Source organism: Zea mays, chromosome 4, assembly GCF_902167145.1.
Source record: "Zea mays cultivar B73 chromosome 4, Zm-B73-REFERENCE-NAM-5.0, whole genome shotgun sequence".
Classification (NCBI taxonomy): domain Eukaryota; kingdom Viridiplantae; phylum Streptophyta; class Magnoliopsida; order Poales; family Poaceae; genus Zea; species Zea mays.
In genome coordinates, this window is record NC_050099.1 from 3,277,786 (window position 1) to 3,300,767 (window position 22,982).

The window sequence follows — 22,982 nt, forward strand, 5'->3', positions numbered from 1 at the left end:
GGTCCTATACCTGAATCCTGGTTGTTTGTTTTATAATCGATAATATAAATTGATTGGTTTATAAAATATATGATTGTAGAAGGTATGTCCGCTATAATATATGTGCCAAAATTGCAAGGTCTTCTTCTAAAACAACCGAAAGTTAAGGACAAGAAATCTGCTCTTTTGTTCCCTTCTTCCAACAATAGGCTTGACTTTATTTCGTCGTTGGCGGCGGTGGCGCCAGCAAGCGCAGTAGCATCAGCAGCAGAGGACTGCCGCTGCCGGCGAGCAGGAGCAATCTTTGGTGGCATGCGCAACAACAAGAACTGCAGTTCGTAGAGGCCGAACTCATCCTAAACAATTAGAGTTGGAAGAATAACTCTGACTGGAGATTACCGTTTGTGTCTTGAGATTACGTCGCTAAACAATTAGACTTAGGGCCTGTTTGGATTGGCAAACGGTTTACCCCATTTCATCTTGCTAATAGGTGCTAATAAATCGTATAAAGAGAAAGAAAAAAAGACATGTTAGCTAAGATTACAAACTATTTTGGCTAATTTGTCAGGAGCCTAGCCGTTAGCGCCCGGCTTTAGTACCACCTCGCTAGCCGGAAGGGGCCGTGGTGAGCTTATAAGTGAGATTTCCCCTCCTCTCACAGCCCGGGTTTTGAGAGCGAGTGAAGGGGCTCGCTTGTGTTAGCCCACGAGCGCCGGGAAACGCCCAAAGGTGTAGCGTTGAGTGGGCTAGACCGGGAAGGTCGCTGACAATTGGTATCAGAGGCAGACAGTCACCATACCGCCCGAAAAGGGGGATGGGATGTCAGGAGCCTAGCCGTTAGCGCCCGGCTTTAGTACCACCTCGTTAGCCGGAGGGGGCCGTGGTGAGCTTATAAGTGAGATTTCCCCTCCTCTCACAGCCCGGGTTTTGAGAGCGAGTGAAAGGGCTCGCTTGTGTTAGCCCACGAGCGCCGGGAAACGTCCAAAGGTGTAGCGTTGAGTGGGCTAGGCCGGGAAGGTCGCTGACATAATTGTTGCTAGCTATTTACCCGTTTTTTGTTAGTCATTGACAAACAATTAGTTAGGAGGATCTAAACAAAGCCTTAGTAAATTACTGACAAACATGAGCGAGGGGTGACAGATCCACACTGAAAGGGTATTGGTGCATAGCTAAGAGCTAGTTTGAAAACTCAAAATCTCCTCGGGAGTCAGATGAGATGAGAAGAAAATTAGTTAATTGTCTCCTGACTCCCCTTTTGGGATTGGAGAGCCTTTGAGATTGCCCTTCAATTCCGAAGAAGATTTAAATTTCTAAACTAGCCCTATAACGACATATGCAGTCAGGCTGAATGTCTGCTCAACAGAGACATCACGCATGAATAATAGTGCAAGTGCAGGCGTGCAGCCGGCTGTAATGTGGTCACTGTTCAGAAAACGCTGCAATGAGCGACGACATCAAAGGTCCATTCAGTAAGGAAAGCAGCAGCAGAGACATGCTTACCATCTTTCTATGCATCTGAACACACTACTACCACCCATCCATGCGTCTGAAGACACCCGGTTCTATATGCAGGCAAGAACGTTATCGAGACTAAGTATACAATTTATAAACAATTCGATTTTTCCCCCATTGAAAAACTGGGGCGTTAATACAAAAAGTAGTCCGGCCTTCTTAGCCATTCTCGTTTCACAAGTGTCCGGCCTTCTTGGCCGAAGATTACCGCATTATGAAGCTTCGTTGAGGCCTTGAGATACATGAAGCCATGCATGCACCGGCCGCCTTTGCCGGTACAGCCTCCGGAGTCCGGACTGTAGCTCCTCCTCTTCTATACGAAGGCCACCAAGATGCACGTAGCCAGCCTTCCTCATCAGCACGCAGACGCTACAAATGTCGATGAACGCTTGCCCTGGTCGCTGTCAATGTGTCCAGTGCCATGTTCCATTACATTCCGAGAGCTAGCATTCCTCGACGCTCATTTCACAGCGCCTTTCAGGAGAGCATCCGCGGACAGGTTACGCTGCATCTGAGCCTGCAGGCTGTACTGCTTCTGCAGATCTCTAAGCCTGTCCAGGACCTCTAGGAACGAAGGGCGTTTCTGCGGGTCGCTGCTCAAATAAAAGGATATACATGTATCAGGGACTTCTAATCACACTGTTCATCAGAATGGAACTATGATTTTCTCAAAAAAAATTGATTTGGGCTTCCTATGGTCTTCAAACATGATCTCCACCATATGCATTCAACTAGTTGTTGCTTAGTAGGGAAAAACAATATGCTTACCTATCCCAACAACTCTCGATCATCGATGCCCATTTAGGATCTGTATCGCTTGGAATGTCCAACCTCTGATCCATAAAGCCGACAGCTCCAATAACCTGCAGCGCAGCATGGCGGTGTCACATAATTGATTGTATGAGCAGGGGCACAAGGATAAAATAAAAGTCAGTGCACATATGAGCAAGTGCACCAAATAGTAGTATGATATAAGTCCGTGCATGCCTAACCAATGCACTGAGACAATTTACCTGCATTGTATTGAGATTATCCCAGGGTATCTTCTGGGTCACAAGTTCCCATAGAATAACCCCATAGCTGTACACGTCAGACCTATATTTACCAAAGAACAAAAGGATCAGTATCTGCCAATCCTAAAACCGACAGGACGCTCAATGTCAACAATGCCTCTGTTGCACGTACTTCTCATCTGAAGGTTCATTACATAACACCTCTGGGGCCATCCATTGTGGCTGCATAGAGAAGCGAATTATCAGATTCGGTAGATCAAAGTTTATGACATCAACACTCTTCGGGAGATGAGTGTCTAGAATATTTATATTTATCAAGTAGTTTTTTTTTTACTCACCGTTCCTTTTCCAGTTTTTGTTCGTAAAAACGTTTCGAGTTTTAGACGTGAAAGACCGAAATCTGCAACCTGATTGAACAACGTAAATGAGAAAAGAAATCATGGTGAATGGAGGACTTTAATTCCTGTGTTACCTTTACAGTCCAGTTCTTGTCTACCAACAAATTTGACGATTTTAAATCACGGTGAACAATAGGAGGGCTACAATGGTGAAGATAATTCATACCCCTTGCCTGCAAAAAATAGAAATAGTGTGTTCTAAAACCAATAATGCTACATAGGCTTGTGTACAGCCAAGATATTACTTACATTTTTATAAATTACCAAGCCAGTTTTTGTATCAAGTGATTCAGAGTCCCAGAAAGAAACTGAGAGAGTGGTGCGGTTTTACACCCAGGCCAACAAAGTTCCAAGTCCTCGTCAGGCATTTTTGGGTTCTTTATTTCAAGCTACCTGGTTCCTCACAAGATACACTAGTTTTTCTTATCTCACAGCAGAATCACTTAAATTCAGTGTGTTATTAAAATCACACAGCACTGTGTTAAGTATAAGACTATATACCGTGTTACGTATTTTCAAACACTGAAGCTAACTGGTGTGGCAAGTTTATGTGAAATTTGACTTCTCTGATACATGCCTGTCACATATTAATGACACTATAATGATTCTCTGTTTATTCATTACGCTTCTTGTCAGCACAATTAAAAAATCTTTATCCAGTTCTCTGCTAATCACTGTGTTAATTACAAAATAATATTAATCATTTATTTGCCCTGTAATTTCCAAAAACTTTATGGAAAGATGAACAGTACTCACAATGTCTATAGCCATGTGAACTCGTCGTCTTGGATCCAGCTTGGCAGTGTTCTTTTGAAGTAAGCGGAACAAACTCCCCCTGCGACATGGAAACAGCAAAGTGTGAAATGGAGCAAGGGAACAATAAATGCTTTGCTCTTTTGTGCTTGTCAACAACTGTAGAAGATTATAAAATCTGATATTTGTAGTACCAAAAAACAGTGCAAACTGATGGGAAAGCTTGTTCAGTCAGTGTAAAAATGATGCAGGAATAATTTGACAATGAAGTGTAGTGATCTAACACTGAAAATAAATGTTACTATTAACTTTCACTGAATTAGTAACGCCAACCGAGCACCAACTTCATGAAAAACTACAAGTAACTGAAAAAGCTCATATCCTTCTAACGTTCCATTTATACATCATCAGTTACTGAGTGGCTACTTAAACAACTCAGTAATAGACTTAAAATCAATTAATGTGGTAAGAACAATAAAACAGACAGTGAATGGATAAAGATTTTTGTCAGTGCATAAATACTTTAAATGAAGGATAACCCCAAAGATTACAACCCTTACAATCTTTACACTTGCCTAGGGCATTAAAATAATTTCAGTATAAACAAGTGGTCTCAAATTAGGTCAAGGTATATGATCCATCGGTTTATAATTGAAGTTTGAATAGTGGATTTTTGCAGAATAATCTTCTCAATATACAAGGGACTACAAGAATACAAGATGCACCATGTTAATTGGATGTGAAGGACATGGGAACTTCGGAAGTATCAGATTGACAAGCACTTTCTGTCATCACTGGTACATAATCTATGGTTTGGAATTTCCAATTCTTCAATATGAGATGTACATATTTGAAACATCAAACCTGAAGATATTAAACAGGATATGTCCTTTGAATTCCAGTCCAGCCCAGTTTAAAAAACTAGGTGATTTACTTTTTTATATTTTTTTATCGAACACGCAGGAGAACTGCGCATCATTATATTAAGAAGTAAAAGAAGGTCTAAAAAGACCCAGTACATGCCGCCTAAAGGGCAGCCAAGAAAAAGAGACAAAGAGAAAGGGTAAAAAAAAATACAATAGGCCACATAGACACTGTAGTGATTCATATTGGCTAGTAGGGGTGCATGTGAGCCAAGGGTTTGATTCTCAACTTCTATATATTATCCTAGGGTTGACATTTGTCCCCTCAGATGAGCTTTTTTATAAATCTATTATCTATATAATAAATCAAACTATACAGATTAATCCCATTATACCAACAGAATAGAAGTAACAACCACAGAAAAATATGCAAATGGACAAATGGTTCTTTAGTTTTAACTTGGTGAGCTCTGAGTTGCAAGAGATTAGAACACACCGTGGAAGAAATTCTGTAACAATACAAAGTCGTTCTGGAGATGCAACTGCTCCCATGAAGAGTATAATATTTGGATGACGTAGTTTCTTCATCAGAGATACCTGCGCATATGAAGGATATGTATTTTGAAAGTTAACAACATAATGAATAGTATAGCCTAGAGCGTACATAAACACAATAAGCAAAACATAACGCTCAGGATTGTCAATATTGTATTTTTGGTTTTTACAGAAAAAATATACAAGAGTGAAAAGATTTTTATGGTTTCCTTGAGTACATGAAAGTCCTGCCAACATTTTCCCTTCAGAAGTTTACAAGTCATAATGGAAGCAAAACACACACATCTGACACAGATCAGTACAAGCATATAGAGAAGATAAAAAAAATTAAAATAAAATCAATATTGATCTCCTCTCTTTATTCCATCTTTGCTTATTTCTCCTAGTCCTTCCTATGTGGAAGTTAAATGTGTTTTGCCTAAACATAGATGTTTTAATGCTCTAGCAAGATGAGTGCAGCAGCTAGTGGTTGGCTAACAATGGTGCAAGCATACAGCAAATGTTCTAAAAAACATTTCAAGTAATGTGTTGTTTTCCCATGGTATGTATCATAATTTTAATACTAAAGTATCTATATCGACAATTTCCATAGCATTTGCTTCAAGAAGAAGAAAAAGGAAATCAACTTCATATGCATGAATAGATATAGATCAATAGATGTCTACCTCTTGTCTTTTTTTTTCTCGAATATGCAGGAGAGCTGCATATCATTATATTTAAGAAGAAGAAAAAAGTCGGGGCCGAAGCCCTTACAAACCATAACACTGAGGTTTAAACTCCTCAAAAAAACAGATAAAAAAAAACAAACAAACCCTTGAACAGAAATTAGCCGTGAGGAAGGTTAGCTGCTAGGAAGATAAGCCCCTTAGCCCCTGCCATCTCCCACAACCTTCGCTCTTCTCCAACCTGCTCCAGAACAGCAGCAACACTCGGACTGCCGCCCTCGAAGACACACTGATTGCGGTGCTTCCATAAGATCCATGCACCAAGCAAAACAAGGGAGTTAATCCCCATCTTCATTTGTCCAGCTGCCATTTCACTTATTGTCCTCCACCAGTCCAGGAAACTGTCATTTTCTGGTTGAGGGGATAGATTATGCAGTCCAAATTGTCTCAACAAAAGGAACCAGCACTCCCTTGAGAAAACACAAGAGACCAGAAGATGGTCTATCGTTTCACTTTCTTGTTCACAAAGAGGGCAACTATCAGGGTGATCCAATCCTCTTTTTGCAAGACGATCAGCTGTCCAACATCTTTTTTGAGCAACTAACCACATAAAAAACCGACATTTAGGAGGCGCCCAGGTTCTCCATATCCTTTCGTACGGTTCAAAAGGAATCGAGCCAATGAATAGCCCCTCGTAGGCAGATTTCGCTGAATATTTTCCATTGGCAGCCAACCTAAAAATGTGCTTATCTTCAACATTCGGTCTTAATTCAGCAGTTAACAATAAGTTCCAAAGGTGAAGATAATCAACAATTGCCCCCACAGATAGGGCCCCTCGAATATCCGACATCCATGCTCTTCCAGTAATAGCTTCTTGGACTGTCCTTGTATTGATTTTTCTTTTCGGAACAACTTGAAGAAGTCTTGGCGCAATATCTGCCACCCTCTGTCCTTGAAGCCATCGATCCTTCCAAAAAAGAGTATTAGCACCATTCCCAACTTCCGTTTGCATCGCCATACTGAAGAAGGCCTGGACCTTGTCCGGAACTCGAATAGTCAAGGATGACCAAGGTCGGTTAGGCTCCGTTTTTTGCAGCCATAACCAACGCATCCGCAGCGCCCAACTCAGCTCCATAATGCTTGAAATACCAAGACCACCCAAATCAAGAGGCCGACAAACTTTGCTCCAAGAAACAAGACAATGCCCCCCATTTATCTCTTTGCGACCTCTCCAAAGAAAGCCTCTTCGGATTTTATCGATTGCTTTTGTGATATAAGTTGGGAGATCAATTGCCATTGCTAAGTAGATGAGCATCCCAGTAAGCACAAACCGCACTTGAACTGTTCTCCCAGCCCTTGTCATCAAGTCTGCCTTCCACCCAGGAAGCTGATTTGCAAATTTGTCAATAATTGGTTGCGCCTGATCCTTGGTTATCTTTCGCAGCGTTAATGGAAGTCCAAGATATTTACAGGGAAAGGACGAAATTCCACACGGCAGCAAACCTTGCACAACTGCAATGTCACTCTCGTCGCAACGAATGGGATATACATTAGATTTCTGGGCATTATTATGTAGCCCAGAAGCCTCGCCGAATAGGTGAAGAATATCCACTATGGTTGCTATATCTTCGGCAGCTGGTCGCAAGAAGAGGACTACATCATCAGCATACATAGAGACTCGGTGATGCACAGATCTTGTAGCAAGGGGTTGAAGAAGTCCTGCCCCTTCAGCTGCAGTGACCATTCGCCCAAGCACATCCATGACTAGAATGAAGAGCATCGGTGAGAGGGGGTCACCCTGTCGTAGTCCTTGACGATGAACAATATGTTTACCCGGAAACCCATTTACCATCACTTGAGTGGAAGAGGTTGCAAGCAGCCCACATAGAATATCCCTCCAAATCTGTCCAAATCCCATCCTTTGTAATACCTCTATGAGAAAAGGCCAGGAGACAGAATCAAAGGCTTTTGTGATGTCCAATTTCAGAAGCAAATGGGCCTGTCTTCGTCGATGGAGGAGCCTTGCAGTTTGCTGAACTAACATGTAGTTATCCTGAATAAAACGGCCTTTTATAAAAGCACTTTGAATGGGTGAAATCATCTCATTTAACCTTCCAGCTAGGCGATTAGCTAGCAGCTTGGTGATCAGTTTTGCGAAGCTATGTACCAGGCTAATTGGTCTGAAGTCTTTTACTTGATCGGCCCCCTCCTTCTTTGGGATCAATGTGATGTACGCTGTGTTCAGCCTATTGAACTGCGCAAATCTCCTGCTCCAAACTGCTGAAACTGCTGCCATTATATCCCCTTTAATTATAGACCAGCAGGCTTTATAAAATCCTCCTGTGAAACCATCAGGACCCGGAGCCTTATCTGAAGGCAACAATTTAACTGTTTCCCACACTTCTTTCTCCAAGAAAGGCAAGTCCAGAGCAGCCAAATCAAAGGTTGGAACTCCCACAGCTTCAAGATTGACAGAGCAATCTCTGTCAATGCTGACACCCAGCAGATTGGAAAAAAATTGATCCATTAGAATGGCCTTCTCATTATGTCCAGTGAAAACCTGGTTGTCAGCAACCAATCTTGCCACAAAATTTTTTCTTTTCCGGTGACGGGCATGCATATGAAACAATTTCGTATTAGCATCACCTTCTTTGAGCCAAGAAACTCTAGATCTTAGACGGGCGATGGTGCGCTTTAATGAGGCAAGTCCAAGGGAGTGCTTCTTCAATTTATTTTTGAGCCAATTTTCGCTTAGCGATAAGGATCGAGCATCTTGTGCAATCTCCAACCTATGCAGCACCTCACGAGCAAGGGCAAGTTGGGAGTTCACGTGTCCCACTCTACTATCGCTCCAGCTTTGCAATCTTTTTGCTGTCGCCTTAAGTTTTCTGTCTAGAGCTTGGAAAGGACACTCCAAGGCAGGGACTGAGTTCCATGCCTCCTGAACAGCCTCCTGGAATCCATCTAGCTTTGGCCAGAAAGATTCAAAATGGAATCTTCGCTTTCCTGACCTGTTATCCCGAAGACCAAGCAGTAAAGGGCAGTGGTCAGACACTTCAGAAGCTGAACTCTGCAGCAAAACATTAGGGAACAAGTCCTCCCAATCAGTAGAACACATGACTCTATCAAGCTTCACCAAGGTAGGTATGTTTTGCTGGTTGGACCATGTGTATTTGCGTCCATGAAGGGGGATCTCCTTAAGAGATAAATCATCAATGGTCCTTCTAAAGCGACCCATCATTGCACGATTAAGATTAGAATTATTTTTGTCTTCAGCTTTGTATATGAGATTGAAGTCCCCTGCAATTATCCATGGACCAAGACAAGCTGCTCTGACATTTCTTAGTTCCTGCAGAAACTGAACTTTTTCTTCACTACTCTGCGGTCCATATACACAAGTTAGCCACCAGGCTTGCCCCTCTTGTGTGCAGAACTGGACTGAGATACTGTGATCATCAATTCTGTTAAGGCCTGTGCTCCCCAGATGATGTTTCCAGGCAACTAAAATCCCACCACTAGCTCCAAGAGAAGGTAGAACCAGAAAATTTGAAAAATCTGATCCAAGCATGGACAACAAGGTTCGTCGCGGGACTTCAGTTAATTTTGTTTCTTGAACGCACACAATATCCGCTCGTGAAGAGGACACCAACTCCCTAACCGAATTCTGGCGAGCAGAGGAATTTAAACCCCTTACATTCCAAATCAAGATTTTTTCTGGATCCATTAATACAGGAAGAACAACCAAAGCTGAACAGCAAAAGGATTACATTTAAATGTCCTCACTCTGCTAATCTGCGCAGAAATCTACTGGAGCAGACCATCCAAACAGGGCTGCCAAAGCTTCCACGTGAGTTTGGGAGAGAGGATGCACGAACAGCTTAGCATAATCCTCCATAGCTTGCTGGTTAATATCCTCCAATTCTCCAACTACTTTTAAAGCTTTCATTACTCGTTTTGTAGATCTTCTGCCCAATTCTTGAATGTTGAATTCTACCCCAACTCCAGCGACCCGACGGCTACGACGCGGAGCTGAATTATGCAAGGCCAGATTTCTTCCCCTGTTCCTGATTGAAAGGTTGTCATTGCTAGGAGTCGGCAGCAAGTTGGAGATGTGACGAGTAATTTTTTTGAAAAAGTCAACACGCATAGAGATTTCAGATGTATCCCCAGTTCCTCCACACTGATCCTGATTTTTCTGTAGAGATTTTGTATGAATATTGTGCCCAGTTGCAGACTCCTGAGACTCCTCCATGAGCCTTTGTCTGATCCTTTGTATGAATTTCAGATGTCTACCTCTTGTCTGAAGGTATCTATCATTTCATCTGAATATTCCTGCTTAGAGAATAGTTTAACTGCTACATCCTACAAAGAAATAATATAAGAATTTATAATAAATCACTAAGAATAGAAATTCATGCATATCCACACAGCTACGGTTACATACCGAGCCATACCACTGAGCATGATACACCGTTCCGCAAGAACCTGCCAAACATGAAAATAGCACACACGAAATATATCAATTATAAAATAGAATAATAAGTAAACAAAACATTTATTGTTACTAACAATGTCTAGTTATATGAGTGATCATACAGAGGGAAAATGCCATCCCTGCCATGATACGCATGACCTTAAAATGTAACATTATCATGATATGGGGTCATGCCGTCATGCCACCAATTCTATACTGAAGCATGGAACTAACTAAAGTTCTTTGAAGATTACAGGAAGCACAGTGATATAGATTCAACCAAAGAAGAACATATAAACCAATATTATTAAGAAACTGCAAATTCCATATCCTCATTAGCAAATTTATCATGTTGCTTAAGTAAGGCCTCGTGCATGCACATATATTTTGGAGCATGAGTAAGCAAGAGAAGTGTGTTTCTACATTTGCAGACAAATAGAAACATTTGCAGAGTGAGAAGCGCATACCTTGACCTACTTGTTCTCCAAGTACTAGGTCTTCCCATAGAATCTCATAGTCTAGGCAATCTGCTTCAAGATCAACTCTCTCAATAGCACTGCTATTAGAACTTAAACTGCTACCCAAACTATTGAAGCTATCGTTGTTGAAAGACCACCAGTTACCCGTTACTTCATATCTGCTTTCCTGGGTGCTATCAGAATCTTGGTAGTCTGGAATTATAATTGACTCTGGACCGACCAGATGTATCTGATCATTGTCTTGCTTATCATGGAACTGCAATGGGTTCATGTGACCCTTGTCAGGACCACTATGTTCGTGCCCTTTCCAGGGCCATGATATCCCCTTCTTGGCCAATAAGTCCTCTGTCTTTGAACTAATCTTGCAAAGCCTTTCGTTTCCGTCCCCTGAGTCTTCACTACTTGTTTTACTCGACTTCCCAGGGAAATTATCTCCTTTAACAATGCCACCATGCAGTACATCACCTCTAGGGGTGTTTCCACTAGATGTCAGTTCTTCCTTGGAATCATCTTCAGAGTACGGACACTCAGACCCGCCGCAGTTCTGACCTGTCTTCATCCGAGAACGAACTCTGTTTGTAACTTTGGTAGCCTGTGGTGTTATTCTAAAAATCAAGAAAACAGTACACTAGGACATAAATTAAGAAGACATGACACAAGAGAATTTTTCTACTGCAATTCAGTAGTAAAGCTTTTTTCTCTGTTCAGAAGTACACATACCAAAGTTGTTATCTTGGAGGCTATAGAAGATTGGACAGTTTGCTCAGACTCAATAGAACTTTTATTTAACAAATTGCATTTAGGCCGATTGTTGACTTGAAAGCGAGGCTTCACTGGATGTGTATGAGACTTCATTGAAGTTGAAGGGCCGATTATATCTTCTAATGTCTTCGTATCAACTGAGAGACAAATGAGACCTACCAAGCTTCCATCATCATCATACAAAGGAGTATTATTGGCCACAATGAAAAACCGCTCTCCTGACTTCTTTTTAACAGGAAACTTCCCTCTCCAACATTTCCCCATAAATATATTCCCAATTATATTGTTTGCTGCCTCAGCATCATCAGGATGGACCAATAACTCAACGGCATCGTGACCGACTGCTTCTGATGTAGAATAGCCATACATTTGCTCGGCATAACGGTTCCTAGATAAAGATTGGAGTGTTTTGTAAAATAGGCAGTAGCAGTAGGGTTAAACAGTGAGGAGGCAAGTATAGGTTAGATTGCAGATTACGTAAACAATTTCACATGCTCCATGCGCCAACTAAACAACCACCCGAATGCAAGGAGTCTACCGTAATTACAAATATCAAGTTACACCTTGTCTTTATACCTAGATATCTACTACCAAGACAACATATATAGGCCAACATTGTTTCGCTAAGCATTCTGTTAGTCCCATATCAAACAGGGAAACAGTCAACTGTGTTCCATAAAACCTTGAAATTTGTGCGTATAAGCATTTAGTAAATTTTAAAGTGTATACTACACTTAAAAGGACACCTGATAATTCTTGACAATTATCATCCCGGTTGACCAAAAGCAGCAGCATAGGACTAGGATGTTCCAACTAACCACAAACTTACAGAGCCCACACTCATAGTGCAGAAATAACGAACGTTTACTGCTGTATAAGATTGGTTTGAGCCTCTGCATGAGGCTCATCTGACATTCCGCCGAACACTCCTAGTGCAGAGTACACAGACAAATCAATCAAATGCAAGAAAACCTCACCAGTAAATGAGCTTCCCGCCGGGGGCAATGATATGCACGGCCTGTCCCAGCGCGTGCAGGGCCCTGATGTGCTGGCGGTCAGTGAGCCCGACGCGGCCCACGCGCTGCAGCCGCGACGGCAAGGAAGGCGCCGCGGGGAGGGCGCGGCGCACCGGCGAAGGCTGCGGCGGGCGGCGCGAGGAGTGGTAGTGGTGGTGGTGGTGCTGTTGCTGCTGCTCCGGCACGAGCTTGGAAATCTCCCGCTTGAGCTCCGCCTGGCCTTCCTCCAGCTCCCGTAACTTCCGCAGCAGCTCCTCCGCCGCCATCACCGGCAGCAGAGCGCCCGGTTGCTGTGTGTCAAATGGCAAGCATCAGGGGAGGGGGAGTTGTTGCTTCCGGCGCGCGCGAGGTCGGCGGCGAAAATGGCGCCTTTGGAGGCTTCCGCGACCCAGCTAACTGCCTGCCTGCACCTTCTATCGGTTTCTCGAGGATTCCTCGTCTGGCCCAAGAAGCATAAAGCGGCTGCTTTTGTTGGTTTCCCGGCGATCCGGGGAGCGAACTTGGCTCAATCCCGCCTTCTGGAAGCTTCTGTGAGCTGCCACACCTCAGGACGGAATTCAGAAATGGGGTGAACCGTGAACCCAGCCCAACAGGAGTTCTTCTTGCTCCCCTGCTGCTGCTGACCGCGTGGTCTGTTCTTCCGCGGCCTTGTTGCTTGGAGAGGCAGCAGTGACGAGGATTGGGAGAGGGAGTTGGAGTTGGAATTGGAACTGGATGGTGGTGCCAGGGGATGATCTCTGTCGACCCAAGTGAGGGCATCGCATCGCACAAAAGTCTTTGTCTTGCTTTATTTATTAATCATCAATCCAGGATCGTGTGGTGTGGACGCATGTGTACTGTTTGTCTGGACTCTGGACGCTTGTTTGCTTCTTGGTGTGCGCAGAAAAGTTTACATTTTCCATTTAACTACTAGCGGTTGACGACGGCCACAAGTCAGAAAAGAAGAAGAATGATGAAAAGACCGCATGTCGGCGAGGAGGAGGAAGGCGCAAAGCCGAAGCAAAGCAAGACGGACCCTGAGTGACACATGGTGGTCGGCCGCATGCATGTGGCGGTTCACATTGCGCCATGCACGCAGCATGAGACGACGGCACGGACCCGTGTCGCCGGTGGATGACGTTGCGTTGCAAGCTTGCAGCTGCAGGAGCTGTTTAGAGAGAGTTTCTATATCTTATCTTCTATTTTAAATTTTATTTATTAAACAGTATCATTCTATTGTAGTCACTCGTAGTTTTCTAGAAAGGATAATAGAAAATAAGGCAACACAACTAAGTATATTTCAAGTTTCTTCTATTTTTTTTAAGTAAAAGTTACTGTAGGAAGGCCTACAGTATTTTTTGCTTAAGGAAACCAGAGTGGGGATGAAGATACATGAGGGTGAGTACAGAAAAAAATTAAAGTTACAGAACAGAATAAAGAAGCTAGGTTCTAATTTTATCTCCTATTACTGGCTTAACTCGATGACTAAGAAGGTTCATTTCAGATTTGAACATAGCACGGCAACCTTCCACCGTGGGCGGAATCTCATTGAACACCCAATTATTTCTACATTTCCAGATGCCCCAGGTCAATAAGATTATAGTTTCAAGTTTCCAAGGGACTTGCCAACGTCTTCTGATTCTTAAAATGGTGTTGAGTAAATCCGTAGAACGTGAAGGAGAGATTCCAATCAAGGACCAACATCTCTTAGCAAAATTGCATCTGAAAAAGAGATGAATGGTCGTCTCTTCAACTTGAAGAATACAGTTGTCATAGGAGTAAGAGTCCAGAAACATGGACCGATGCCTTAGAAAAGCTCTGGTATTTAATCTGTCTTTCAGTAGTAGCCAAAAGAACACCTTGTGCTTGGGTTGACATTTGGATTTCCACAACCAAGAGAAAATGGGATGTGTCCACTGGTTACCCATCAAATGAGAATAAATCTTTTGCGAGGAAAATAAGCTAGAAGAAGTAAAGCAGCTCTATTTGTCTTTCTGATTATTATGTGGAAGATTATCCAAGCAATCATTCAACTCTTGAAGTTGAACAAAGGCTTCAATCGACAACGGTGCATGGAACATTTCTTGGGAGTCAACCAATCTTGCTTGTAGCACAGTGATGTCTTTGCAAGCAGAGAAGGACCAAAGTTCTGGATACTGTGTTGATTTGGGAATACCATCCCAGTTATCATGCCAGAGAAGTGTTGTTTTTCCATCTCCAATTTCCACCCTAACAATACTCTTAAATGGTTCAAGCATTTTAAGGACATCTCGCCACCAAAAAGAACCAACTGGTCTATCCGAGGGCAGAGAGTGACTGTAGTGATTGGTCCAAATAATATTAACCCATGGGGTGTCAGCTCTGTTGAAAAATTTATGAAGGTTTTTCATGAGAAGGGCTCAATTTTGTGATGTCAGATTGATTACACCCAACCCCCCCCCTGAGGTTTTGGCCTGCAAACCGAACTCCAAGCAACTTGAGGGGGTTTCTTGGCATTTAAATCAGCACCTCTCCAAAGGCAGTGCCGTCTGAGTCTGTCAATGTGTCTGATCACCATTTTGGGGAGCTTAAGAGTGCATATGTAATATGTTGGAAGAGAGGAGAAGACTGCATTAACCATTTGAAGCCTTCCAGCCTGTGATAAGAAGATGGAGGTTGACGCCAGTCTTTTTTCAATTTTCTGGATAAGGGGTAGAAAAGCACCCAATTTAGGTCTTTGGAGACCCAAGGGAAGCCCTAAGTAAGTAAAGGGCAATGATCCAATGTTGCAATGAAAAATATTTGCAAGGATCTCCATTTTCTGGTCCGTGACATTGATGGGGTAAATGTTGGACTTATGGTAATTCACATGAAGCCCAGTGGAGTCAGCAAAAGAGTTGAGCATTGCCTTTAAGAAGAAAAGTTGTCTAGGGCAGGCTTCCATTATGAGAATAGTATCATCAGCGTATTGGATGATAGGGAAATCCGGAACATAATTGTTTGGTGGTGGAAGACGAAGAATGCCACCTTCACATGCCTTGTTGACAATAGACTGCAAAAGGTCAGCAGCAAGAACAAAAAGAAGTGGGGACAGAGGGCCACCTTGTCTGACTCCGCGTCGACAGTGAAATCTTTTCCCAGGGACTCCATTCAAAAGAACTTCAGAAGATCCGGATCCAAGAATCATAGAGATCCAGTGGATCCATTTATCACCGAACCCCTTGTGCCTCAAGATCTCCAAAAGAGCAGCATGCTCCAGTTTATCAAATGCCTTCTCAAAATCAAGCTTTAGAATGACCCTTTCTTTTCTGGATTTGTGACAAAGGGAAATATATTCAAAAGCCCAAGCTAAGCAATCCTGGATCGATCTATCCTTGATAAAACCATATTGATTCTGATGGACGAGCTTTGTGATCACCGGCTGCAAGCGATTGGCTAAGATTTTTGTTAGAACTTTGACACTCGTGTTAAGGAGGGAGATGGGTCTATAGTCACCAACTGAATCAGGAGAGCCATTTTTGGGAACGAGGGTCACATATGATCCGTTGATGCTATGCATGCAGAGAAATCCTTCAAAGAATTTGTTGAATAGGTCATAGAAATCAGGGGCAATCACTAGCCAGCATTTTTTAACAAAGTCTGTGTTAAAGCCATCTAGACCTGGCGATTTATTTGAAGGCAGACATGCAATGATTTGATCGATCTCAAGGCTAGAGAAAGGGTGCTCAAGCTCGGATAAATTACCAATCGGCTGAATCAAAGTAGGTAAGTTGAAAACCATAGAAGTTTGCTGAGAAGTCCCCAAACGGTTCTTGAAGGCATTAAAAAGCACAACTTCTTTTTCATTATAAGAAGTTTCTTCTATTCATTCGACTTTATTTAGAAACAGGGGCGGACCCAAGTAAGGTCGAGTGAGTGCACATGCCCTCGCTTATTTCTTTGTTCTAAGTACTAGAGTCTAAATTTTTACCATGAGGTCCCTTGCTCAGTCCAATTTTGTCGGCGTTTCGAGACCGGGGGGTCCCTGGGCCGACGAGTGAAATGTCGCCGCGTGCCCTAGCCCAGATGGGTCGGCGCGAGACGGAGCGCGAAGGGGGGAAAAGGCAGCCGGAGCGAGAGAGAGGTGGAAATCCCACGGCCTTCGTGTTTGTCCCGCGCCCAGGTCGGGTGCGCTTGCAGTAGGGGGTTACAAGCGTCCACGCGGGAGGGGAGCGAGCAGCCTCACGCGAGCGCCTATCCCGTCCTCTTCCCTGCGCGGCCAACCTTCTCTAAGAGGGCCCTGGTCCTCCCTTTTATAGGCGCAAGGAAAGGATCCAGGTGTACAGTGGGGGGTGTAGCAGAGTGCTAACATGTCTAGCGGAGGAGAGCTAGCGCCCTAAGTACACGCCATCGTGGCAGCCGGAGAGGTTTTGGCACCCGGTTCGTGTGGTGTCATGGCCGTCGGAGGAGCGCTGGAGCCTGGCGGAAGGACAGCTGTCGAGGCTGTCGAGTCCTTGCTGACGTCCTCTTGCTTCCATAAGGGGGCTGAGAGCCACCGTCATCATAGAGCGTGCGGGGCGCCATCATTACTTGTCTGGCGGAGCGAGCTAGATAGGACGCCGGTCTTGTTCCCCGTAGCCTGAGTCAGCTTGGGGTAGGGTAATGATGGCGCCTCCTGTTGACGTGGTCGGTTCGTGCCCTAGGTTGGGCGATGTGGAGGCTCCTCCGAGGTCGAGGTCGAGTCTGTCTTCCGAGGCCGAGGTCGAGTCCGAGCCCCTGGGTCGGGCGAGGCGGAGACCGTCGGTGGAGGCCAAGGCTGAGTCCGAGCCCTGGGGTCGGGCGAAGCGGAGTTCGTCGTCTTCAGGGGCTGAGCCCGAGTCCGAGCCCTGGGGTCGGGCGGAGCGGAGTTCGTCGTCTTCCGGGGCTGAGCCCGAGTCCGAGCCCTGGGTCGGGCGGAGCGGAGTTCGCCGTCTTCCGGGGCCGAGCCCGAGTCCGAGCCCTTGGTCGGGCGGAGCGGAGTTCGCCGTCTTCTGGGGCTGAGTCCGAGTCCGAGCCCTGGGTCGGGCGGAGCGGAGTTCGCCGTATTCCGGGGCTGAGCCCGAGTCCGAGTCCTGGGTCGGGCGGAGCGGAGTTCGCCGTCTTCCGGGGCTGAGTCCGAGTCCGAGCCCTGGGTCGGGCGGAGCGGAGTTTCCTATGGTGCCCGAGGTCGGGCCTGGCTGCCTGTCAGCCTCACTCTGTCGAGTGGCACAGCAGTCGGAGCGGCGCAGGCGGCGCTGTCCTTCTGTCAGGCCGGTCAGTGGAGCGGCGAAGTGACTGCGGTCACTTCGGCTCTGTCGACTGGAGGACGTGCGTCAGAATAAAGGTGTCAGGCCACCTTTGCATTAAATGCCCCTGCGATTTGGTCGGTTGGCGTGGCGATTTGGCCAGGGTTGCTTCTTGGCGAAGACTGGGCCTCGGGCGAGTCAGAAGTATGTTCGTCGCTGGAGGGGGGCCTCGGGCGAGACGTAGATCCTCCGGGGTCGGCTGCCCTTGCCCGAGGCTGGGCTCGGGCGAGGCGTGATTGAGTCCCTCGAATGGACCGATCCCTGACTTAGTCGCACCCATCAGGCCTTTGCAGCTTTGTGCTGATGGGGGTTACCAGCTGAGAATTAGGAGTCTCGAGGGTACCCCTAATTATGGTCCCCAACAGTAGCCCCCGAGCCTCGAAGGGAGTGTTAATACTCTCTTGGAGGCTTTTGTCGCACTTTTTTGCAAGGGGACCAGCCTTTCTCGGTTGCGTTTTGTTCCGGTGGGTGCGCGCGAGCGCACCCGCCGGGTGTAGCCCCCGAGGCCTCGGAGGAGTGGTTTGACTCCTCTGAGGTCTTAATGCCTCACGCAATGCTTCGGCTGGTCTGGTCGTTCCCTCATGCGAGCTGGTCGTAGTCCGGGTGCACGGTCGAGTCCCAAGTCCTCGGGCTGGTATGTTGACGCTGTCAACGGTTTGGCCGGAGCCGGGTTTGCGAGAGCAGCCCCCGAGCCTCTGCACAGGGTGAGAGGACGGTCAAGGGCAGACTCGACTTTTTTACATACGCCCCTGCGTCGCCTTTCCGCAAGGAGGAGGGGGGAAAGCGCCATGTTGCCCTCGGAGGGCGCCGAACATGGTGTCTCCGGTGAGCTGCTAGCGGGTAATCCGAGTGGACGCACGTGCCCCATTTGTTAGGGGTCGGCTAGAGGCCCGGAGGCGCGCTCAAAAGTACCTGCGGGTGATCTGCCGGACCCGGTCCCCTGTCGACGGGGTCCGAGGGCTCGATGCCTCCCTCTGATGGGATTCCGTTACAAGATCGTTCCCGCTGGTCTCGGAAATGTCCTAGGGTACCTCGGGAGCGTAGCCCGAGCCTCGGTTATGTATCGAACGTACCCAGGATCATCCCTCGCTCTATGTCTGAGGCGGCTGTGAACCCTTCGAGGGCCAGCCTACGAACCCCTGATCAGTAGTGGGCGCGGAGCCCGAGTGGCCTGAGGCGGCCATTGAACCCTTTCGAGGGGCCGGCCTTCGAACCTCTAACCAGTAGTGGGTGTGGGGCCCACGCGCTCTGAGGCGGCTGTTAAACCCCTCCGAGGGGCCAGCATTTGAACCTCTGATCAGTAGGGAGGCTCGGAGCCTGTTTCCTTCACGGAGAAGGATCCTTTTCGGGGTATCCCCCTTTCCCGGTCCCTGTTGTAAGAGAGAGAAAGAGGAAAAGGAAAAGGATACGAAATTGAATGATGTGGCGTACCTTTTTTGACACGGTCGTTATGGCGAAGGTGAAGCGTCGCTCGCTTCCCCTGCCCGAGACGCCGCCTGTCCCGCCGCGGAGTTAATGCGACGGGGCGAGTGGTTCGCGGGGCGGCCGTTGCGCGTGCGCGAGCCGTTCGAGGAACGGAACACGGGCGCGCCGTCTTCACGCCGTGAGAGAGGGTTCTCTCACTGCCCCAGGATGGGACGTAGGCTTGGCTGACGACGTGACCGCTGCTCCCGCCCGCCTGCCACCGCCATTACTGCCGGCCCATTTTTGGTCGTATTGACCGTCGCGCCTGGCTGGCACTGCTGGGTCGTACGCAGGGTTGCCTCGAGTCGCGGTACTGGTTCCACAGTCGAGGAGGCATGGCAGTGGTGCGAGTGGCGGTGCAGTTGCTTGCACGTAGCGACCGGCGCGCCGGTTGCATGACGCGTGGGCGTGGGCCCCCATGCTGGGTGCGTTGGAAGTCGGAGGGGCGCACCCACTTGGCGCGGTTGCATGCCGCCTGCATGGCTGCCCGCCCTTTCGCCCGCTGGTCTGGGCGAAAGTGGAGGAATGCACGTAACCGCTGGGCGGTTGCATGCACCGCGCGCGGCGGTTTGGCTTCTTCTGCTCTGGGCCAGCTTGCATGACGCGCGGGACCCAGCCCCCGTGCCGTAGGGGGAGGACCTTGGAGCGTGTTGGAGAAAACTCAGCCCACGACGGCTGGGGACGCAAGTAGGGAGAGTCGCCTTTAAAAGGAGGGTGACCCCCTTGAAAAGGCGACCATGTCTTCGCGCTCCCTTATGCATCGTGTCTTTCCACCTTCCGAGCCCCCGGATGGGGGACACCTGCAATCCTTCCGCCTTGTCGTTGGAGGAACGCAACTCTGTGGGAGTCAGTACCTTTCAGCCATCGTTCGGCTTCAAGGATTTTCATCATGCAGCCCGGCTGCATCCCCTCGCCGATGGTCACCCAAGACGGTGACCACCAGCCCCTGGGTGGGGAGAAGCAAGTCGGGCTGCGATCTTGGTCTCGCCCTCAGCTTCAAGGATGTTCATCATCCTCGCTGGGGCGGAGGCCGGGCTGAGCCGGAGCTCTACCTCCCGCGCGGGTTCGTGGGTCAGCCTCTCCTTCAGCATTCAAGGGAGAGGGCGCTCACTGGCCCTGCGAGCGGGGCGGACTTCGATAACGCGGGGCTGGCCGACAGCGGGCGTCGTCAGCTTCAGCGCGTTGGGCTCGCCGGCTTGGCTCCCGGTGCCCCCTCCTGCCGCGAGGGCGGTTGTCGCGCCGCGCCCACGGGAGGACCGCCTAAGACGTCGCGCGCTGCTAGGGCGGCGTTCGTGTTCTGGGGCGGTCCTGCCTTTGCACCGGTACGGCGCCTTCGCGTGGAGGTCGGTGTTCCACTCGTCCGGGAGGATCTGAGTGGGGACCTGCCGGAGGGCTGATAGCTCCTGTCGTTGGTGCCGAGGTGGGGGCGGCTCGAGAAGTCCCCGTTGCCGACGGGATCACCGCCACCATCCGCGCTTTGGGCCTCCGGCTCTTTGTACTTGTCCTCGCCCCTCGAGAGTCGGCGTGGGCGAGGGCAAGGTTGCAGCAGCGTCCGCCCTAAGGCCATCGCTGCTGCAGTTCGGCCACCCGGAGCGGGGGTCGTTGTCGCTGCTGCCGGAACGGGCGACGGCGAGCCACCCGTCGGTCTTCTGTTGCTCCGCAGGCCCCCCAATCGTGTGGGGTTGTTCGTACCTACGGAGGTGGAACCGGAGTTCCGTTTGTAATGGCACCTTGAATGCCGGTCTTTTGTTCATTGTGGCTGTCGGGGCCTGAACGTGTATGTATTTTTGGCACGGAGCCGTGTTTTTTCCTTATTTTCGAGCACTAAGACTCGCCTGTTGGTTGTCTGAACCGCTTCGCCAAGCGTGAGTCGCCCCGTGCAAAGGTGACGAGTGAGGTATTCGTATCCCGGAGGCGTAGGAGTCCCTCGGCTCGGTCGGCCTTGCTGTCCGAGGCTTCTCTTGCTTAGTTAAAGGAACCCCTCGGCCGCCCTTCGATGAGCCGAAGCCAGGGATAGCGGTGCCAGCACGGACAGAGGTAGAGTTGGCTCGAAAAGAAGACTTGGTCGGCCGGAGCCTGGCCGGGTCGTCCGTTAGCGGGACCGACGCCGGAGTTGATCTGCCGAGGCCTCGGGCCAGGCTGATGTCTTCGGGGGACAGCTGACCGAGGCCTCGGGGTGACCAGCCGAGCCGCCTGCTCGAGCCGGATTCTTGGAGGAGACCCTGGCGGCAATGGCCCGAGCGTGATGATGACGTCGTCCTTCAGAGTGGAGATCCTCGGACCGCGTCGTCGTCCGAGGCTAGGTCGGACCTCGCCGAAGGTGTAGTCGACGCCGAGGGTGCTGCTGCTCCCTTCAACTATCGAGATCCGAGCCTGCAAGATCGGATTATCTTGTAGCGTGTGTTTTCTGCGGCCGCCGAGGCCCAAACACGCCATCGCCGTGTTGTAAAGCTGCGTTTCTTTTCCTCTTGTTTCGAGTATCTGGACTTTTTCGTCGGTAACAGATTTGTCTATGCGAGCGAGAGTTGCTTTTCACGGAAGGTGATGAGTGAGGTATCCGTATCCCGGAGGCGTAGGAATCCCTCGGCTCGGTCGGCCTTGTCGCTTACGCGCACTCTTGCCCGTCCATAGGGTTCTGTCACCGACGCAGTCGAGAAGGCCCGAAGAATCGCTTCGGCAAAGGAGCTTTCGAGCGTGAAGACTTGTTCGGTCCGCGGAATCACTTATCCGAACGCGAGTTACTTATCGCAGAAGGTGATGAGTGAGGTATCCGTATCCCGGAGGCGTAGGAGTCCCTCGGCTCGGTCAGCCTTGGCTGCTTACGTGTACTCCGTCGTTTTCAGGATCCACTTTTGAAGTAGTCGAAAAGCACGAAAGACATTCTGGCAGAAAGGATCTTTTTTCGAGGAAAATTTCGACGCAGAGGGGGTTCCCCCCCCTTTTAGCCCCCGAGGGAGGGTCAGGCTTTGCCGAGGCAAGGCTGACCCTTCCTTGATGACTAAACTTTGTGTGGGAGCGAGGTATATGAACAACTTGAAAGCATCTTAAGGGTAGATGCGACGTAGCTGTTGGATGTTCCAAGCGTTGGTGTAGACCTCGCCTTGACTGTTGGCCAGCTTGTACGTTCCGGGCTTCAGAACTTTAGCGATGACGAACAGCCCTTCCCAGGGAGGCGTGAGCTTGTGCCGCCCTCGTACGTCCTGTCGCAGCCGAAGCACCAGGTCGCCCACCTGGAGGTCTCGGGACCGGACCCCTAGGGCATGGTAGCGTCGCAGGGACTGCTGGTACCGCGCCGAGTGTAGTAAGGCCATGTCCCGAGCCTCTTCCAGCTGGTCCAGCGAGTCTTCTCGACTAGCTTGGTTTCTTTGGTCGGCGTAGGCCCTCGTCCTCGGGGAGCCGTATTCTAAGTCTGTGGGCAAGATGGCCTCGGCCCCATAGACTAGAAAGAACGGCGTGAAGCCCGTGGCTCGGCACGGCGTTGTCCTCAGGCTCCAGACCACCGAGGGGAGTTCCTTCATCCATCGCTTGCCGAACTTGTTGAGGTCGTTGTAGATCCGAGGCTTGAGTCCTTGTAGAATCATGCCGTTAGCACGCTCTACTTGCCCATTCGTCATGGGGTGAGCCACGGTGGCCCAGTCCACCCAGATGTGGCGATCCTCGTAGAAGTCCAGGAACTTTCTGCCAGTGAAGTGGGTGCCGTTGTCGGTGATGATGGAGTTCGAGACCCCAAAACGATGGATGATGTTGGTGAAGAACGCTACCGCCTGTTCGGACCTGATGCTGTTTAG

At 48.3% G+C, this 22,982-nt stretch overlaps 1 protein-coding gene across 5 annotated transcripts; it reads right to left on the reverse strand.

Moving 5' to 3' along the window:
- Nucleotides 1-1,421: 1,421 nt before the first annotated feature.
- On the reverse strand, nt 1,422-13,320 carry LOC103652709 (dual specificity protein kinase shkE). 5 transcript variants are annotated; one of them, XM_008679658.4, is made up of 14 exons: nt 12,880-13,320; nt 12,431-12,759; nt 11,412-11,841; nt 10,680-11,283; nt 10,183-10,223; nt 10,032-10,100; nt 5,015-5,115; nt 3,659-3,737; nt 2,977-3,075; nt 2,843-2,911; nt 2,677-2,726; nt 2,505-2,586; nt 2,260-2,354; nt 1,422-2,084 (listed from the first exon to the last, which is right to left on the reverse strand). In XM_008679658.4, the coding sequence occupies exons 2-14, from the start codon at nt 12,733-12,735 to the stop codon at nt 1,952-1,954; spliced, it is 2,157 nt and encodes a 718-aa protein (XP_008677880.1). In that variant the 5' UTR covers nt 12,736-12,759; nt 12,880-13,320; the 3' UTR covers nt 1,422-1,951. The 5 variants fall into 5 exon arrangements, 4 of the variants coding, with proteins under 4 accessions (XP_008677880.1, XP_008677881.1, XP_008677879.1 ...); XM_008679659.4 differs by having other exon boundaries at nt 10,680-11,244; nt 12,431-13,320; XM_008679657.4 differs by having other exon boundaries at nt 12,431-13,320.
- Between the last annotated feature and the right edge of the window lie 9,662 nt (nt 13,321-22,982).

Excerpts from the sequence above, each read along its gene's own strand:
- LOC103652709 (XM_008679658.4), bottom strand. The coding sequence starts at position 12,735 with ATGGCGGCGGAGGAGCTGCTGCGGAAGTTACGGGAGCTGGAGGAAGGC. Across the intron at positions 10,101-10,182 it reads ATGCTCAGTGGTATGGCTCG|GATGTAGCAGTTAAACTATT; the intron begins GTATGTAACCGT and ends ATTTCTTTGTAG. Across the intron at positions 2,355-2,504 it reads ATAATCTCAATACAATGCAG|GTTATTGGAGCTGTCGGCTT; the intron begins GTAAATTGTCTC and ends GCTGCGCTGCAG.